The 18483-nt window shown below is 31.1% G+C and overlaps 1 protein-coding gene across 3 annotated transcripts in view; it reads right to left on the reverse strand.

The window, feature by feature from the left end:
* Positions 1–17606, reverse strand: part of LOC109354248 (casein kinase 1-like protein 10) — a 27705-nt gene extending 10099 nt beyond the window's left edge. Inside the window, exons 1-15 of one of the 3 annotated variants that reach the window (XR_002108529.1) lie at positions 16898–17605; positions 16742–16782; positions 15762–15831; positions 15449–15597; positions 15267–15362; positions 14887–14957; positions 14276–14337; positions 14113–14176; positions 13948–14032; positions 13579–13705; positions 13413–13486; positions 13231–13291; positions 12806–12948; positions 12206–12688; positions 4822–4829 (exon numbers count right to left, since the gene is read on the reverse strand). Coding sequence is in view for 2 of the 3 variants with exons in the window: in XM_019596611.1 (XP_019452156.1) it covers positions 12326–12688; positions 12806–12948; positions 13231–13291; positions 13413–13486; positions 13579–13705; positions 13948–14032; positions 14113–14176; positions 14276–14337; positions 14887–14957; positions 15267–15362; positions 15449–15597; positions 15762–15831; positions 16742–16782; positions 16898–16973 (1482 nt within the window). In the remaining variant the exon portion in view is untranslated. Of the gene's footprint in view, positions 1–4821; positions 4830–12023; positions 12689–12805; positions 12949–13230; positions 13292–13412; positions 13487–13578; positions 13706–13947; positions 14033–14112; positions 14177–14275; positions 14338–14886; positions 14958–15266; positions 15363–15448; positions 15598–15761; positions 15832–16741; positions 16783–16897 lie in introns of those variants that run through there. The other 2 variants (XM_019596612.1, XM_019596611.1) reach the window with 2 other exon arrangements.

The raw sequence follows: 18483 nt of genomic DNA on the forward strand, positions 1-18483 counted from the left end.
GGAGGAGGCTTATCCTTATGCCTTATAAGCCCTTATGGATGAGTGGATAGTGTTATCCTATCCTGGATAACACTATTCTCATCCTACCTTATTCTCCTTAACCTTTACACTTGAAAACCTGTTGCTCTACAAATGGGGACCATAACCCATAAAAGTAACCCCGTAGTGGTTACTACTTTAGTTGCAATAATTCTGATTCAATCCCTTCATCAAATCAGAAATTGTCTGAAGGTATCTACACTTATTATTATTTCATGACACATATGCCCTTAGCCACCAAATTAATTACTTAAGATCATTTTATATTTTGGCTAATTACATAATGATCATAACACAATTATAGAATTATATATGTGACCCATAAATTGTCAGAAATTCCAACATGATATGTTTCATATTTCAATTTGCATCCCCTAATGTGATGAAAACAACAAACACCTTTACTATTGCATATTGCATTGGCTTGTATTAGCCCACAACAATATTAAACAATATATGTGTTTAATTATAATTTATACTTATCAAGAAATGGAAAATAAAAATTATTAAAAGCAAAATGCTATCACACATATCAAATATATTATTTTCATTATTTATGAGTCTTTCTCAAATTCTATATTGCATATATATTTGTTCTCATAATTGAAGACACACAACTTGGTTATCACCTTAAATTTCCCGAGAACGCTTAATCAAATAATTGTTTTCAACCTAATATCATAACTTATGATGTCAAGTAAAACAATCAACCCCTTGACATTTTAGAGCTTTAATGTCTAATCAATAGCATGCAAATCAAGGTTGACAACTTCCATGTTGATCACATTAACAAATTCATTGTTGTTGATAGGTTTGTCTAACAAGTTTATAAATGGTCTTGTCTCGTCGTCTCTTGAGACTTCCATTTCAGATAAATCTTGATGGATTGGTGGACCCCATTGGTTTCCTATAACCCATCTTGGAGATGGGTTTGGTAGCAAATGTGTCATTTCAAATATACTTCGTCTATTATATGGTTGACAAGTGAAATTTAGCAACAAATCTAACCATGAGTTGATACGGTTTTCAGAATACAATCTTCTTGTAGCGACCATTCCTAGTACAAAATGAGTCCTAAAATGGATTATGGCCTCTTCCAAGTTGGCAAAGTGTTTATTGCACAATCTACACGTGATAAGTTGTGAATTATCATGAAGAAGGAAGCGAAAAGAGTTATCCGTAGAAATTAGGTTAAGAGATTTAGAAGAAGAAAAATGAAAATCTCATACATGACTTATGCTTGGCCATTTATATACAAATTTTGTATTGCACTTTTTAAAAAAAAAAGTTGTGGTTATTCATGTCTTTTACTTTATTTAGTTTCTTCACATTAGCATTTTCCATCCAGGTTAATGACGAGTAGAGATGATAAAATAGATTGTCTGTGCCCACAAATGCCTGCAAAATTTTCAGCGGGCACGAACATGTCCATATTGTTTTAACGAACAAAATAGCATATCATGCTTATCTTAAAACGGTCTAATTGGCATGTGGACAATTTGTGGGTATTGATAAGAAATATTAAAAGAAAAAATGAATACAATAAACTAGGAAAAAAAATTAAATAAAGTAGTTCCAAATATATTTTTTAAAAACATTGATATTTTATATGAAGTTGAACAAACCATACTGTATTCCAACTTTTTTTGAGATATTAAATCACATTTCATCATAATTTATTTAAATTTTTTTTTTATTACATCATGCTCGCTGACTAACCACAATGCCCACCAAAAATGTCTGCGGGTATGGCGGATAAACGGGTGAGACGAAATGAGCAAAAAGACAAATTTTGTATGATCTACTCACAAAATTTTGCAGGCTATATGGTCCGGCCCGTGGACTTTGCTCGTTTTGTCATCTATAATGATAATGACCAAAATCAACACCAGCACTAATTAAATACTTAAAAAATAAACGTTTACTATAATCAAAATCACAATTAAAATTAAGGATGAAAGTCATATTTAATACTATTGAAAATTTATGTTTAACTGATAGAAATTTAATGAGTAACTCTCTTTTGCATTTATGTCACTTTTTCAAATAAAGAAGAAAGTACTTAACCTCATTTAATGTTTTAAATTTAAAATTAATATTAAAGTTGAGATACACGAATGGAAAGAGAAGAAAGTTAAATGTAAGGACCATACATAGAAAGTAAATATATAAATAAATGTTATTAGTGAGGGGTGATAAGATTTTCAATTTAATATAATTTCACGTGAATTGATAATTAATTTTTTATTATGGTAATTAATTAACTTGTACCAAAATATTAACTTTTTTGACAGGGTTTCTTTTTTATTACAATTTTTCCATATCTTTAGTAGTATATTTATTTTTCTTTCTTTATTATATATTTTTCCATATTTAGGAATTTATATTAAAAATTATTTATAAATTTCAACATTATATATAATTAAATTTAAAAATTTATTTACAAAAAAATAACTTCCATATGAAAAATCAACTTTGCCCATAACTACTAATACTGCTTATGGCCCAACACAATCCAGGGATAAATTTGCCAAATCCAACTCTCCTTTTAAAAATTTAAGGCAAAAGTTCCTTCCTTGTATGATCAATATGTAGATCGTTTTCATTTTTGTAGATTATTCAAATTTGTATACTATAGAATCAAATATTATGTGAAAGTGTAATATAACATTCATATATATATATATATAAATAAATAAATAAAAGGATAAACAAAAACACTAATAAGATAGCTCTATATCTAAAACGTCTTCCACAAAAATTCCAAAATTATAGACTGAGTTGTTAAAATGATTACTGCAGATAGGTTCACATTAGCTTGTATAGTATTTCGGGTTACAACTTTTGTATATGAAATTGCAGCTCAAAGCCATTGTAAGCGGGTTGGTTGTATGTTGTGATAAGTCGGCCCGCATAATATTAAAAATATTTATTTAAATTTTAACATTTTTAATCCAATTTTTAAAAATTATATATCTCAATTTTTAAAAATTATTAATCCAAGTCTATAATTTTTGACACACTTGTTATGCTCATAATTCAACCAAACTCATAGAGACCTAGTACCTTACAATTAAGTTAAGACATAATGTCAAACTCACTTATATGATGTTTGACATAAATCATTTATTAAATCTTTCATTTGTGGTTTCAATTAATATATAATGGACAATATCCAAAAATATCATTTAGTTTATAGTAACTAGCGTGTTGACATGCACTGTCGTGCTTGTCAACCCGCTTTCCTATCGTTTGTAATGTATAGTTTGTATTTTATAAATTCAAATATAATTTTTTGCGCTAAATTTAAGGTTAAATTTATTCAATTGGTCTAATATTCAATTTTTTAAATACACTTTTAAAATAAGAAGATAATAAGGATAAAATAAAAAACTAATATTATATGGTTTTTTGGTAGAAATAAAAAGATATTGAGGGCAAAATAGGAAAACACAAATTACACCATGATGGGTGGTTATTTTGTGTTTTCCCTTTATTAATAGTATAGATATAGATGATACTATAGACTCAAATTCATAATGAACTTTATAACCACCATCACAATACATAATTATCATTCTTTAATTTATGTGTGAAGATCATTTGTATGCTCACGAGTTAAATTTGGTTGTATGGATTAGATGTGATAAACAATTATTGTCTCTTAATTTTGTTATAAAAGTTATTGTTCTTTATTATTATTATTTTTTAAAGTTAAATCTAATTAAATACACGATTAAGAAAATAAACATGTAATATATATAGTTTAATGTTCTTCTTATTTGATTTGATATACAATTTTATTATTGTGCTTAAAAAAGATATTATGCAAAGTAGGACGGATAATATAATGATTCACTTTATAACATTATTGTAATTTATAAGTATTTATGTTATAAGTATTACTTTATTTTTTATTCAAAATTCATAACATCAATACTTTATTATCTATTTTTATTAGAAGTTCATAGGAATATTATGTTGTAAAATAATTTTCACATGAGTCATATTAACAAGCTAAAGGTCCCAAAAAAGAAAAAGGAAGAAACGGGTAACTCGAACCCATTCAGGTAAGCTTGACATATATACAATTGTAATATAACTCGATCGATCTAGGCAAAAAAGCTAAATTCAATATAAAAAAATACCTAAATAATACTCAAACTCAATGAGTTTTCGGGCTTTGGTGAATCGACCATATCAAGTCTGCCTATTTTGACACCTTTACCAACGATGATCAATTCTCAAACTTTGACAGAACTTGTCAAAGCCTTAGCCTCCGCTGGTATGAATCAAACTTTAACAAACCAGTTGTTGGCAAGAAACTCATGAATACTTTCTGCCACTTCTGAATCTTGGTGTATGTAAATAACTAAACTCTCAATTATAATTTACATTGTTAGAAATTCATAATTTCTAATTAAGGTGGACATCATATATTTAATAGAATTATATTGGCTATTTATTTTGGGTTACAAAACAAGTAATCTATTTATGACAACCTAAAAGACTTCAGAAACTGATAACGAATATGAGTTTAATGAGTGAATACACAAACGGTTGGCCTATAGGGGATATGAGAACCCGATAAGTTAACACATAAGGAACGATTATGGTCCCTAAGACACCAAATCACGAATAGTTTTCACATCTCTCAATCATAGAAAAAATGAAGGTCTCAAAAGGAATTCAGGGTTTGGTTGATGAAGGCTATCATACCAAAACTCTCTCTCAAAAGGTATATCAAAGAAGTAGATATGAGAACATGAATTCATGTATGACTTTATATCCTTATTTTATATTATGTGTGAGAAATATAATATTCAAGATACTAGGATTAGTATTTCACCGATCATAAGAAATTTCTAACAAGTGGTATCAGAGCTTTAGGTTCTGAATTTTATGATTCTCCATTAAAGTTGTTTTCTCCCCAATTTTTTATAAACACTACTTTTTAAATTTGAGGATTTTTATGTTTCCGCTATTGGTTATGAAAATTGAGTATTTATGAATAATGAAGATAGCTTTCATGTGCTTCCGCTTATTTAAATCATGGATAATTTGTATTATGAATCTTTGCAATATGTGTTGAAGTATATATTCAGATATGTGGATGGACATTAAATTAACTTTGATGACTCTTTTATGCAATATGTATATTATATGTACATTAATGCCTTAGTGTTCGACATTGACTTTTGTCACTTTATAATTTTGTAATTTGTTAAAATATATGTATAAGATATATATGTGTTAAGTCGTGTTTTTTATTTTATACATATACAATATAGAATTCATGATCTTGTATATATATTACGAATTAAAATATACATATATACATATGTAATTGCTTCCAGCTTGAGGTTGTTGTGATTTTTGGAATTACTGATTAAAGTTAATATATATATAATGATTATGGATAATGCTTAAAATTATATATATTTTATTATGTCAGTGTGCGAAAATGTATATATATATATATATATGTTTTAATAAATGCATGATCATATTTGATTTGAAATTTCGATAATGATTTGCATATATTTTTTTATGGTTTTCAATCTGAATCTACTTTGCATTTGGTTAATATTGCATCCACTTTTATGCGTTGATATATATGTAATATATCTTTTTTTTTATTTTGAATTATATTGTAAGATTAGATTTGTTAATCATATCAGATATCAAATCCAAAGGTTTTAATTCTATGATTATATTTTTTTATAATGGACTCATATTATTTACCTTTTGTTTGGTAATTAACTTTTGAATTAATTGATGCAATATGTTGCAAAAGTAACTTCTATTGTGGAAATTTATTAAAATTACACAAATGAGTATGATATTATTTATGCGAATTGTGTTCGGCCCAAAGGAAGACTCAATTTGGCCAAATAATAACATACACGTGATGATAAATATTTAACAATTATAAATTTTTTCATGTGAATAATAGTCGGTCCAAAGAAAGGCTTATTATTTGACAGAACTAATTGTTGATATTTGATCATTACGTTGAAAGTATCACTTACAAATTAATTTCTATGCCCAAAAACTAGAAATTAATGTTGTAGATATCTTATGATAAGTCTATCATGTGAACATGTCTTATTTCATGGTTTGTTGCATTAGTTGGTGGATGATTGCATTATTAAGTGATTGTTATTGTTGAAGTATTGTTTCTGTTTGGATAGTATGCCCTGCCATGTTTAGTCGGGTATAAAATGATAATATTTTTTTATGAAAAATTCAAAACGATATATTTTTTTACGCAATCCTTGTGATGAGAATGATACAATGCTACCATTAGCCTATAGTGGTTATATGTATTTATATGTGGATATAAATAATATATAATTTTGGATTAAGTGTTGAATCAAACTCAACTACATGGTTTCTTATTTTGGAAAGTAAAATTGTTTGACATTTTAAGTGAACCTATTAAATAAGAAGCCGCCAAAGTGAAATCTTTTATGTGAAATGTTCATAATAAATATCAAATGTTAGTGCGTATATGTATCCATGCGATTATTAATCGGTCGAAAGGAAGATTATTATTTCGCCAGATTATATACATACATGTGATGATAAATATGTGATTATTATAAGGTTGCATATGTGAATGATAAATCATTCCAAAAAAGGATTTATTATTTGACATGCATTTGATCAATGTTTGACAATTACAAACAAGATTACTATTAGTATTGATATAAAATATCAAGTCAATTGCATGTTTGCATTTTATGCAAATAGTGATTGGCCCAAAGGAAGATTATTGTTTGGCCCAAATTACAAATATATTTGTAGCAATAAATATGTGATAACCAGATGACTTTCCAAGTGAATAGTAAGTCGATCCAAAGAAAGACTTATTGTTTGACATGACTGGTTATCAATGTTTGATTACTACATTGAACGTACCACCTACAAGTTAATATTTTTGTCCAAATACTGAATATTAATGTTATGTTAGGTAACTCGTGATGTGCTCCATCATCATTTGAATTTAAGTATTAAAGTTGAATGTGAGTTTAATTGCAATAATGATTGCAATGTGTTTTGTTCTTTCATTAGTGCTGCAAATTTTTCTGCTCAAATTAAGAACATCACATTGTTGAATGAGACAAACATTAAGGTCTATAGGAAAATTGTAGAAATTATTCTCGGCTGTATGGATTTAGATCTGGCACTACAGGTGGAGAAATCCATTTCTAATCCAGAAATCTTCGATGAGGTTAAAATTTATGAATGGGAATGCTCTAACTGAATGTGTCTGATTATCATGAAACACTCTATTCCATATGCCTTTCGGGGGTCTATTTTTTAGGGTCGGGATGCAAGGAAGTTCATTTAAGAAATAGAACCATACTTTTCAAAAAGTAAAAAGGTGGAGACGGGTAGTCTTTCGGCTAAACTCATCTCCATGAAGTATAAAGACAAAGGGAACATAAAGGAGTACATTATGGAGATGTCTAATTCACAAACTCAAGTCACTTAAGTTAGAGCTTGGTGATGACTTGCTCGTCTACTTGGTTTTGATCTCGCTTCTTGCACACTTTCGACAATTCAAAGTGAGCTATAACACTCAGAAAGACAAATAGTCTCTCAATGAGCTTATATCTCACTGTGTGCAAGAGAAAGAGAGACTGTAGAGAGATAAGACTAAAAGTTCTCATTTGACCTCTCAAAATAAGAAAAGGAAGGACAATAAGGATGTTATGAAATGGTTATTTGTGTTTTCCCTCAGAGAATATGGAATTGTTCTGCAATACACTATGCTAGGCAAACCTAGCATGAATGATGTTGTTGAGTGATTAAACCAAACTCTTAAGGATATGGTAAGAAATATGATTAGTCATTCTTTCTTGCCAAAGTCTCTTTGGGAGAGAGCTTTAAAGACCATAGTTTACATCCTTAATAGAGTGTCAAGTAAAGTAGTTAAAAACCTCATATGAGCTTTGGAGTAATAAAAGACCAAGTTTAAAACACTTGTACATTTGGGGTTGTAGAGATGAGGCGCAACCATATAGGTCGCAAGAAAGAAAACTGGACTCAAGAACAATTAGTTGCTACTTTAATGGCTATGTTGAACGCTCTCGGGGTTATAAATTTTAAGATTCTACTTCAGGACTTTTTTTAGACGGGAAATGCAAGACTTCTTGAGGAAGTTGGTTTTGGGAAGGAAGAAAACATAAGAAATATTATCTTTGATGAAGAACGCACTAATGGTGAACAAGTTCTTGTGCCTATTATCATTCAAGGAATAACTTTGGTAATAGAAGATAATGTTCAAAATATTGTTCCTGGCAATATTCTAGAACAAGACAACAATGAGGTTCTCCCCAAGTACCTATAGAACAAATTCAACAACTTCAAGAAGTAGAAGTGCCATTAAGGAGATTCACTAGAGAGAGGAGAAGTGCAATTCTTGGTAATATTGAAAGATATAAAGCCCACTAGTTGTTAAAGGCTACACTCATAAAGAAGACATTGATTATAAAGAAACTTTTTCTCTAGTATCTTCGAAGGATATTTTTGGAATAATATTGGCACTAGTAGCTCATTTGATTTAGAGCTATATCAGATAAATGTTAAGACTGCGTTTCTAAATGATGACATGAAAGAAACGATCTATATAGTGCAACCAGAAAACTTTGTGTCAATTGGCTCAAAGTCTATGGTATGCAAATTAAAGAAATTCATCTATGGCCTTAAACAAGCTTCTCGTGAATGGAATCACAAGTTTCATCAAGTTCTTACCTCGTATGGTTTTGGGACAAATAAAGTTGATGATTGTGTTTACCACATGTTTAGTGGAGTAAATTTATATTATTGGTATTATATGTCGATGATATACTACTTGATAGAAGTGATATAGGACTATTATATTAGACCAAGAGATTTCTAATGAATAATTTCGAAATGAAAGATCTTGGGGAAGCTTCTTTTGTATTAGGTATTCAGATACTAAGAGATTAGTCTCAAGGTATCCTAAGGTTGTCAGAAGAAAGCTATATAGATAAAGTCCTAGATAGATTTGGCATGAAAGACGGTAACCTAGGGGATACCCCTATAGCTAAGGGAGACAAGTTTAGTCTCAAACAGTGCCCAAAAATGACCTTGAAAGATACAAGATGCAAAAGATTCATTATTCATCTATAGTAGGAAGTCCAATGTATGCTCAAGTTTGTGCGCGTCCCGACATAGCGTTTGTCGTGAGAGTTTTGGAAAGATATTTGAGCAATCTTGTAATGCATCACAAGAAGGCAGTCAAACGTGTTATGTTTTACATAAATAGAACAAATGAGAACATGCTCACTTATCAGAGGTCTAAGAATTTAGATATCATTAAGTACTCTTACTCTGTTTTGTAGGCGTCTAGACAATAGATACTCCACCTCTAGATATGTGTTTATCTTGTTTGAAGGTGCTATCTCTTGGAAGTCTGCTAAACAGACGCTCGTAGTTCCTTCAACCATGGTTGTGGAGTTCATGGTTTGTTTTAAAACATAAGACCGTAGCATATGGTTGCAGAAATTTTGTCACTGGCTTACATGTGGTTAATGGTACTAAAAGACCACCGAGAATTTATTGTGATGGTAAGTCCACAGTTCTTTACTCCAATAATAACAGGAGTTCTATAAAGTCAAAATTTATTGACATCAAGTTTCTAGTTGTTAAAGAAAGTGTTCAAAATAGATAAATTTTCATAGAACAGATAAGGACAAATTTTATGCTAGCTGATTCACTCATTAAGGGTTCGGTATCTAAAGTCTTTCATGAGCATATTGTTCATATAAGTATTGCTCCTTAGGATACCTTAGTTTAGTGGAAGTGTATATGTTTTATGATATACTTTGGACGTCATATATAATTTTATGCATTATAAAGTTGATGGTTTATTGTTTTATTTTGAACGTGTGTATTGTAACTATTATGTTGCATTTAAAGACTTTAGATTGATCTCACTAAAGAATAAAGAAGGATCAGTTGGAAATACACATGTTTGAGATCACATTGCATGAAATTTTCATGTCACTCATCCATATTTGATATATGTCACTAAGTATATTAATATGGTGATCTTAGGGTCGAGTCAATTTTGAATGTGGTGAAGGTCACAGTGGTTCCATAGTTAATATATAAGATAAATCATATTGTATTGAGGAGAAGTCTAAATATAAATAGCATACGGATGTGCGCCTAAAGAATATGTGATATAATTGTTCTAGGAAAAATATGAAGCCCAAGTGAGAGATTGTTAGAAATTCATAATTTCTAATCAAGGTGAACATCATATATTTAATACAATTGTATTGGCTATTTATTTTGGGTTACAAAACAATTAATCTAATTAATGACAATTTAAAATACTTCTATAACATATATAAGTTTAATGAGTGGATACCCAAACGGTTGGCCTATAGGGGATAATGAGAATCCTATAAGTTAACACATAAGGAACGGTTATGGCCCCAAGACACAAAATCAGAAATAGTTTTCACTTCTCTCCATCAAGAGAAAACAAATATCCCAAAAGGAATTCAAGATTTGGTTGAGGAATGTATATCAAAACTCTCTCTCAAAAGATATATCAAATGAGTAGATCTGAGAATATAGATTCATGTATAACTTTATATCTTTGTTTTATATTATGTGTGAGAATCGTGAGATTCAAAATCCTATAACTGGTATTTCACCAATCATAAAAAAATTTCTAATATACATTGCCTCTAAACAATCACACTCAAATATAATACTGTTTGTCCCTATTCCAGCCCATAAGTAGACCGTACTCAATTGCATTAAACTAATAAAATAATATTTCATACTTCAAAACTGGTAGTATAACCCATCGAGAGTCCTCATGCTTACTATTCACCCAAATATAAAACTTTGATTAATAGTAATAAAAATTTATTTGAACACAATTTTAAAAAATAAATTATATTTATATTTAAAATTTATACACTTTGGTTTAGTTTATTTAAATTTTAATTATGTTCATTAAATAATCCAAATAAATATATGTATGTAAATAACAATTTCTATCCTTTCTTATTTTATTAAAATAATAAAATACGTTTTTTTGAGTAGTCAACTTTGGCGAAAAAGAAAACAAATTTTAAGTTATATTATATAATCCTTGAGGGGCATGCTTCATTTATAATTTGGATGAATTAGTGAATAGAATATGTACATTAAATCCAAATGATCAATTTTCCCAGTTGAATGAAAGTTGTTGCATATCATAGGCGGAATTTAATAATTATTGAAAGTGATTGTAGGAGGGTGATTCATGATCTTAAGAGTGGGGTGGTCAAAATGTCTGAATTAAGAGTTATTTGTGTTGATATCATATTAGTACAGACTATGTTTGATACTTATATTTTGTGGATATACATTGTGGCGAGGGTTCAACTTGACTTAGAAGTCTATGTTAAAAGGCTAGATGCAAAACATGCTGCACATCAATTACTATTTGGAGAGACCATTGCCCATTTAGCAACAACGTTAATGATTTAGTGGTACCATTTCTTTTTTGTACTACTAAGGTATTATATCACCTTTTAGGTAAGATATTAATCACTTTCGGAATGTATAATCTCTCCCAACAAGTATCGTTCTCAGGAATCAAATTTTTGACTTTTTTATCATTTTGAATATCTAGTGGAGCCTTACATAACTAGACCAACATATTAATATAGTGATACCCTTTGTCTGTAGTAAAGTAATCTGCATATTCTCAGTTATTTCCACTTGTCTGATTTCGGTCAAGGTTTGCCTCCCTTTTTGCATACTTAGCAAGTTACTTTTTATAAAGCTGTACTTCTACTAAGCTTTACCCTTTCTCTTAAAAAAAACCAAGTGAATTTATCCACAAGGAGCCACCTAGTCCATTCACTCAATGTACATCTGAACAAAATATTGAGAATAATCAGGTTCCAAATATATGCAAAGGGTGCAAAACTTGCAAAGCATTTTTTACAGTTTCTTTTCCTCTTTCATCAAGTGCACAATATAGAGAATGTATTTGTAACAAGTAACCATTTCATATAAACATGTTTCTAAAGTAACAGTATCTCTTCATGAATGGGTCCATGTTGAAATAGTCATGGAAGAACATCTGAGGAGGTATGAGAGGAGTCTGCCAAAGATCCACCTTGAATGGACCCAACATAGAATGGAAATATACAGAGTCATCAACAAGTTTAGACATATCAAAGGAAAAGTATTAGAATGGAACTGCAACCCTTGGCACAAGTCTTCTGACTACTGTTCTTCATTTCCTTTTTCCTGTACCAATTGATAGAAGTTCAAAGCTCCTGAATGTATCGTCTCGACCGCCTCTCGACCCTGAAGCACGAGTAAGGGATGTTTTGGACTCTAAACCTGCTTGAATCCTCTGAGTAAGGGATGTTTTGGACTCTAAACCTGCTTGAATCCGCTGAGTAAGGGGTGTTTTGGACTCTAAACCTGCTTGAATCCTCTGAGTTGTAGACAGACGGCCACTGCTTGAGAGCAGTCGGCTAGAACGACTTTCATTAGGTTCACCAGATGTGCTTGGTCGGCTGCTTGATACGACAGGCCGTTTTGAGGTACTACCATTACGAGAAGAGCTCCGAGTCCTCTCGGAATCAGCTTGCTGCAAAGAATAAGCATTAAATAACAAGCGAAGTTCAAGTAGTGGACTTACTATTCATAAAAGTCTGAAGGGGGGCTAATTCATACACAAAGAAAACAGTAATGACAAGTGACTAACCACATCTTTGGACGATGGCACATCATCTGAAGACCTATGCCTAGAATTTTCACCATGCAGACCAAGCCCAGAGCTATTCGGCCTATTCCTTCTTGCAAATTGCTCGAGTGCACCAGAAAATCTATCCCGAACCTCTGGCACACCTAAAATAGAAGAATCATTAGCTGATAAAAGCCATTTCCGTTTACACCTACCACAACTGAAATAACACAAATTTAGCAGTGTGTAACTTACATACTCAAACTATCTAAACAAGTGAAAATAATATGGTAGTTTAAGACCAGATGATAAGAATAATGCACACAGACATGAAGAATAATATAACTTTAAGGCTTGTGAATCTCTAAGACCAAAAACCATTCATCAGCATAGCAGTGAGTTGCTACAGAATAAAACAGAATCCAGATCTTGATTTAGAAGGAAACCTGAAGGCCGTTCTACTCTCTCTCCTGACAGTCCCAGATTTATTGCTGGCTTCCCACTTGGCTGTTGAGAATGCAGCAAAAAAAATGTAATTAACAAAAAAAATACATTTACTAAAAATGCAATGAAACCACATTTCTCATCTCTTCTAACATGAAAATCATAACTATCAAGAAGTACTCACTCGAGCTCGAGAACTGGATCCGATTTGTGGATACTTCAAGATAGTCCAATCAAATACATAGTCAAACTGATAACCTGTGATGGAACATTTTCAACGTATTTAAAAGCCTTGGAAGAATTGTAACCTAGGAGCAGTAAAGCTTATATATATATATATACAAGCTAACCTTCTCTAATGAATAGGTCCCGAAAGAGTCTCTTAAGATATGAATAATCAGGCTTATCTTCAAACCTTAACGATCGGCAATAATGGAAGTAAGTCGTGAATTCTAATGGGTATGACTTGCATAAGACCTGCCTCAAAACTAGTATAGTAAATTCTTTGCAGCACATAAAATTGGAAAAACAATTTGCAGCATAATAGTTCAAGTCGATTAAAGGGAAAAAACATAGGCAGAAAATACAAGCAGTAAACAAACTCTACTGCCAACTAAATCAGCAAAAAACAGCAATAGACCTCCTAGTATGAAGAAAAAACAATAATTCAAATCATCAAATCATTTACAAAAAAGCTGCTTGTAAGCAGGTAACAGTACCTCTATCGGAGTAAGCATCTTCTTTTCACTTATCTTGTCATACTTCTGCTTTTTAGTTCCACCTTTCATGCCTTGCCAAGGGAGACTGAAAAACAATTGGCACACTATGTTAAATACAATGAGAAACATCATTACAGAAGCAGGAATCTCAGGATTGCAATCAACCTTCCTCTCAAAAAATACATGAGCACATAACCAAGTGATTCTAGATCATCTCTTCTGCTTTGTTCTGCAAAATTAATCAGAACATGATATGTTATAAAAAAACATCCATATTTGAATTTAAAAAGCTTATTGGTTAGTAGCTGCAACAAATAGCCTCACTTACCAACTCCAAGGTGAGTATTAACACTTGCATACCGAGCAGTTCCAGTGAGGTTCTTGTTTTCCCTGAAAGAAAGTACTGTGATCACTAACAAAAGAAAAGTAGAGGGTCTGTAGGACAATCTTTACTTTTAAATTAAAAGATGCGTGAACAAGTGATGGGCTTGGGTATCAGAGACACATAAGAAAAGTTAGTAGGGATCAGATAAGAAGATTTGCGTGCATAGGCAGCAGCAGGTGCAGATCCAAGTCAAATAACATTGTTTTCATGCTTGGTTCAGGTTTAAAACTAGTAAAACTCAAGTTGTGCAACCAGTTTAAAACACGGCTATCATTATTCAATGATGACAAAGTTAAAACAATCAAAAGAATCTAGATCATGTATATCAAAGATGATTATACTTTGATCTGAATGAGATGGAAGACAGTTCAAAAGCAACTTCCAGAAAAATAGCCAATATAGGGGAACGATATACAAATCACATTAAATAAACCTTGTAAATGTAAACTTCCAAAAGTAATTAACAAATGAAAGACAATATGAGAACAAATACTCAAGGATTCATATGAAAACTTGCTACAGAGTCCGCCCAAACAAAATCTCAAACTCAGTACCTGTATGGTATATGCTTATGTGTTTGAAGATCCCTATACTTTTTTGCAAGGCCATAATCAATTGCATATACCTGTAACATATTAAAACCAACAAAATTAAACAGATGATACCAGATATTTGTATTAAACAGCAGCAATTATATGTGTTATAAAGCAAAACAAACTTAGCATGCATATCATCGAAATTTCAAAATAGCAGTTATATGTGACAACATTGAAGTGTCCATATATCCACTAAAACAAATGGATGTTTTGATCATATTCTTAACTCACAAGTCATAACTAATGCTAGTTCAGAATAAAATTAAGGAGCCATGCATCACAATTCACCACCCAGCCAGAATAGGTTAAATTCAAATAAATGCCTGAACACAAGATACCTGATTTGCCTTGCGGCCTAAACCCATCAAAAAGTTGTCAGGCTTTATATCACGATGCAGAAAACCCCGGGAGTGCATGTACTCAACTCTGTTTATCTAGGCAGACCAAATTGAGGAAAAGAATCAAAATACAGCAGAAGTCTATTAAAAGTATAATTTTCTTAGATTAACTTCATACTTACCAACTGATCTGCAAGCATCAGAACTGTTTTCAGAGATAATTTTCGGTTGCAATAGTTAAACAAGTCTTCAAGACTTGGTCCAAGAAGGTCAATTACCATAACATTGTAGTCACCCTCAACTCCAAACCATTTTAAATGGGGTATTCCAGCTGAAAAAATTAAATATATAAGCAAACTAATCAGACAAGCACATAGACAACTCATTTTACATTTTTACTTCGTGGCAGTAAAGTAAGCAACTGCATGTCTTGCCATTAAAAAGGAAATTGAAGACATCAAAGCCAGGAAGAAAAATAAAAGAACAAAAACATACTTCCCCCTTGAAGAAGCATATACAATTTTGACTCATAGTGAAGTTGAGGATGCTTGGTCTTTGTAGGTTCCTAACAAACCAAGGAATGAAATGAAGAAAGTTTTAGCATTAACTTAATCCTGAAACAGCTAGGTAACAAACTGCAACACACTGAGGCTGATTGAATATTGAACCAAAAATCTGTGTCATGTTATGCTCTACAGAAAATAATAATCTGACGAAAAATAAAAATCACAGAGTACAAAGCTAACACTTGCCTTAAGGATTTAAAGCAACCTAGCTTTGAGTCACTTGCAATGCAGCACAAGTTGTACAAAAGCTCAAATTAATAAAAATGTTGGTCCACCAAATGCATTATTGTTGAAGAATGAACATCATGTCGAATAATGACATACGCAAATCAAACCTTACACTAAGGAAAAGTCTATCTAATCTTTTTACTCTTGTCAACACATACAAATACACACAGTCCAATGATCTCATAATAATATATGCTTCACACCAACACTCTATGATCACTATATATAATTATATAAATAGTCTCTGATCACACAAACTAAAGCATATGACCTTTCAATGCTCTATGGGAGCTTCACCGCTGTCAGATGCCACAAATGAATCTGCCATTCTACCTCAAGTTTTTCTACATCAAAATTTTAAACTCTACAATTATCCTAGATATTTCCCCCTTCCCCTCCCCGTAAAAAACTTTGCCTATCAAAAAAAGATATATATTTCTTCAAAAGTAGCATGCATTGCAAGATCTGCAATAATCCCCTAACTGAATATCATTCAAGCAGTAAACAAAAGCACACCTACTAACATAGCCACAGTTATGTTCCCAACATTTAAAAATCACTAGATATACCAATCACTTCATTTCCACACTACAAAACCCATCTATGCACAATGAAAAACAAAAACAAAACAATTACAATAAAATATCAAACAATTAAACATGAGCTAATAATTTCACTTACCAATTTGACAGCCACTTCATCTCCACTTTGTACATTAACACCTGATACAAACAAAAGCACCAGAATAGCAAAATCAGGTGTGAAATCAAAATCATCATTTAAAGTAACCAGTGCTATCAAAAAACAAAAAACAATAAGACTTGGTAAAGTGCACACCCAAATAAAGCTCTCCAAATGATCCAGCTCCAATCTTTCTCCCAAGCTTGAATTTTCCACCAATAACATGATCCATGATCACAACCTCAACTTCTTCAACTTCGCTAGATTACAAAGCCACTCCACAACACACATTAATTGCCTGTTAATATTATTTAAAAAAATCTTTTTCCTACTCAGAGTCTGATCAATAATCCATCTTTATTTCAGCAGAATCTCAGATCCAACGAGATTTAACATTAACACAACGATCCAAAAGTGTATTGAAATTGAATAACTCAAAAATTCAAACTTTGAGAATCCCGATACCTAAAAAATCCACTAAAAAGGGAATAAGATAAAAAAAACGGTTTTGATCAATGAAAATAGGATCAGGAACTAGAATCTACAAAAAATAATTCCTGATTGAATCGAAGCACAACCACTTTTCAAGGGACATTAAAAAACCCTTTTTCCCCATTGTTCGGAGAAAGGAGGTAGAAAATGGGAGTATGTTGGTGAAAAAGAGCGAATAGTGTGAAACAGTGAGAGAGAAAAGGAATCTAATGGTTACGATTTTCTCGCTTTAAGATAGGTATTGGATTTAACATCGGAGTTTGGGATCTGTGATGAGTGAATTTTCTGGGAAGATATTGAGAATTCCCAGAGAGAGAGAGAGAGAAGGTGTGTGAGGTTGGATGAGGAAGAGAAAGAAAATGGATGATTGCCCAAAGCTATGACAATTTATGTTTTTTTATCGATTAGGGCTACCAACATGAATGAGTAAAACCAACTTCACATTCCTTTAATTTTGACTTAATTAAATAAATACACATAGACAACCTCAAATTTAAAGAAAGTTTCACGAATTTGAGTTTATTATATATATATAATCTTTAAACTTATATGTACTAAATTAATAATCAATTTGAGTAGATGAGTCAAATTGAACAACTCATGAACTCAATCGAGTAGAGTTTGAATTGAAAAAATAGTTTGTATAGAAATCAAGTCGAGTTTCGAGCTGAATCAATTCTTAAGGATCTGGCTCAAGTTCATCTCGGTTTAACTCGTTTCTAACTCTACTTGAACTAAAAGCCCAAAACAATTTTTTTAAATTTTTTAGATAACTTTTCTTATAATTTTATGTTGGTAAACAGATGATAATGATATTTTATTTCAGGTTTTCAATAATTATTTTTGAAATAAAATATTTATCAATGTATGTCTAAATTGAAAGAAGTTCTTTCTCTTAACATAAGATGATGAGTTTGATCCATTAGTTTATATGTAGGGAAAAATATATTGATGAAATTCTCATTTTAATGTCTAACTACTGGAGTAGATTAATTCCAATGGTACAAAACATTAGTATTCTAGAAACCGAATATGAAATAGTGTATTAGTATTTTATATTGTATATTCACTCTATCTACTCTTTGTGTATTAATTATAGTAACAAATTCAATTTAATCACTCTTTCAGGTGCTAAATATGTTTAGGCAAATTCCAATAGGTGTCGAGAGTATAATATTTATGCACTACCAGTATAAATATTTAAACACGGTTACAAATCATTCAACATTCATTTGTTTTTAAGAAACAAT

Source organism: Lupinus angustifolius, chromosome LG08 (assembly GCF_001865875.1).
Source record: "Lupinus angustifolius cultivar Tanjil chromosome LG08, LupAngTanjil_v1.0, whole genome shotgun sequence".
NCBI lineage: Eukaryota > Viridiplantae > Streptophyta > Magnoliopsida > Fabales > Fabaceae > Lupinus > Lupinus angustifolius.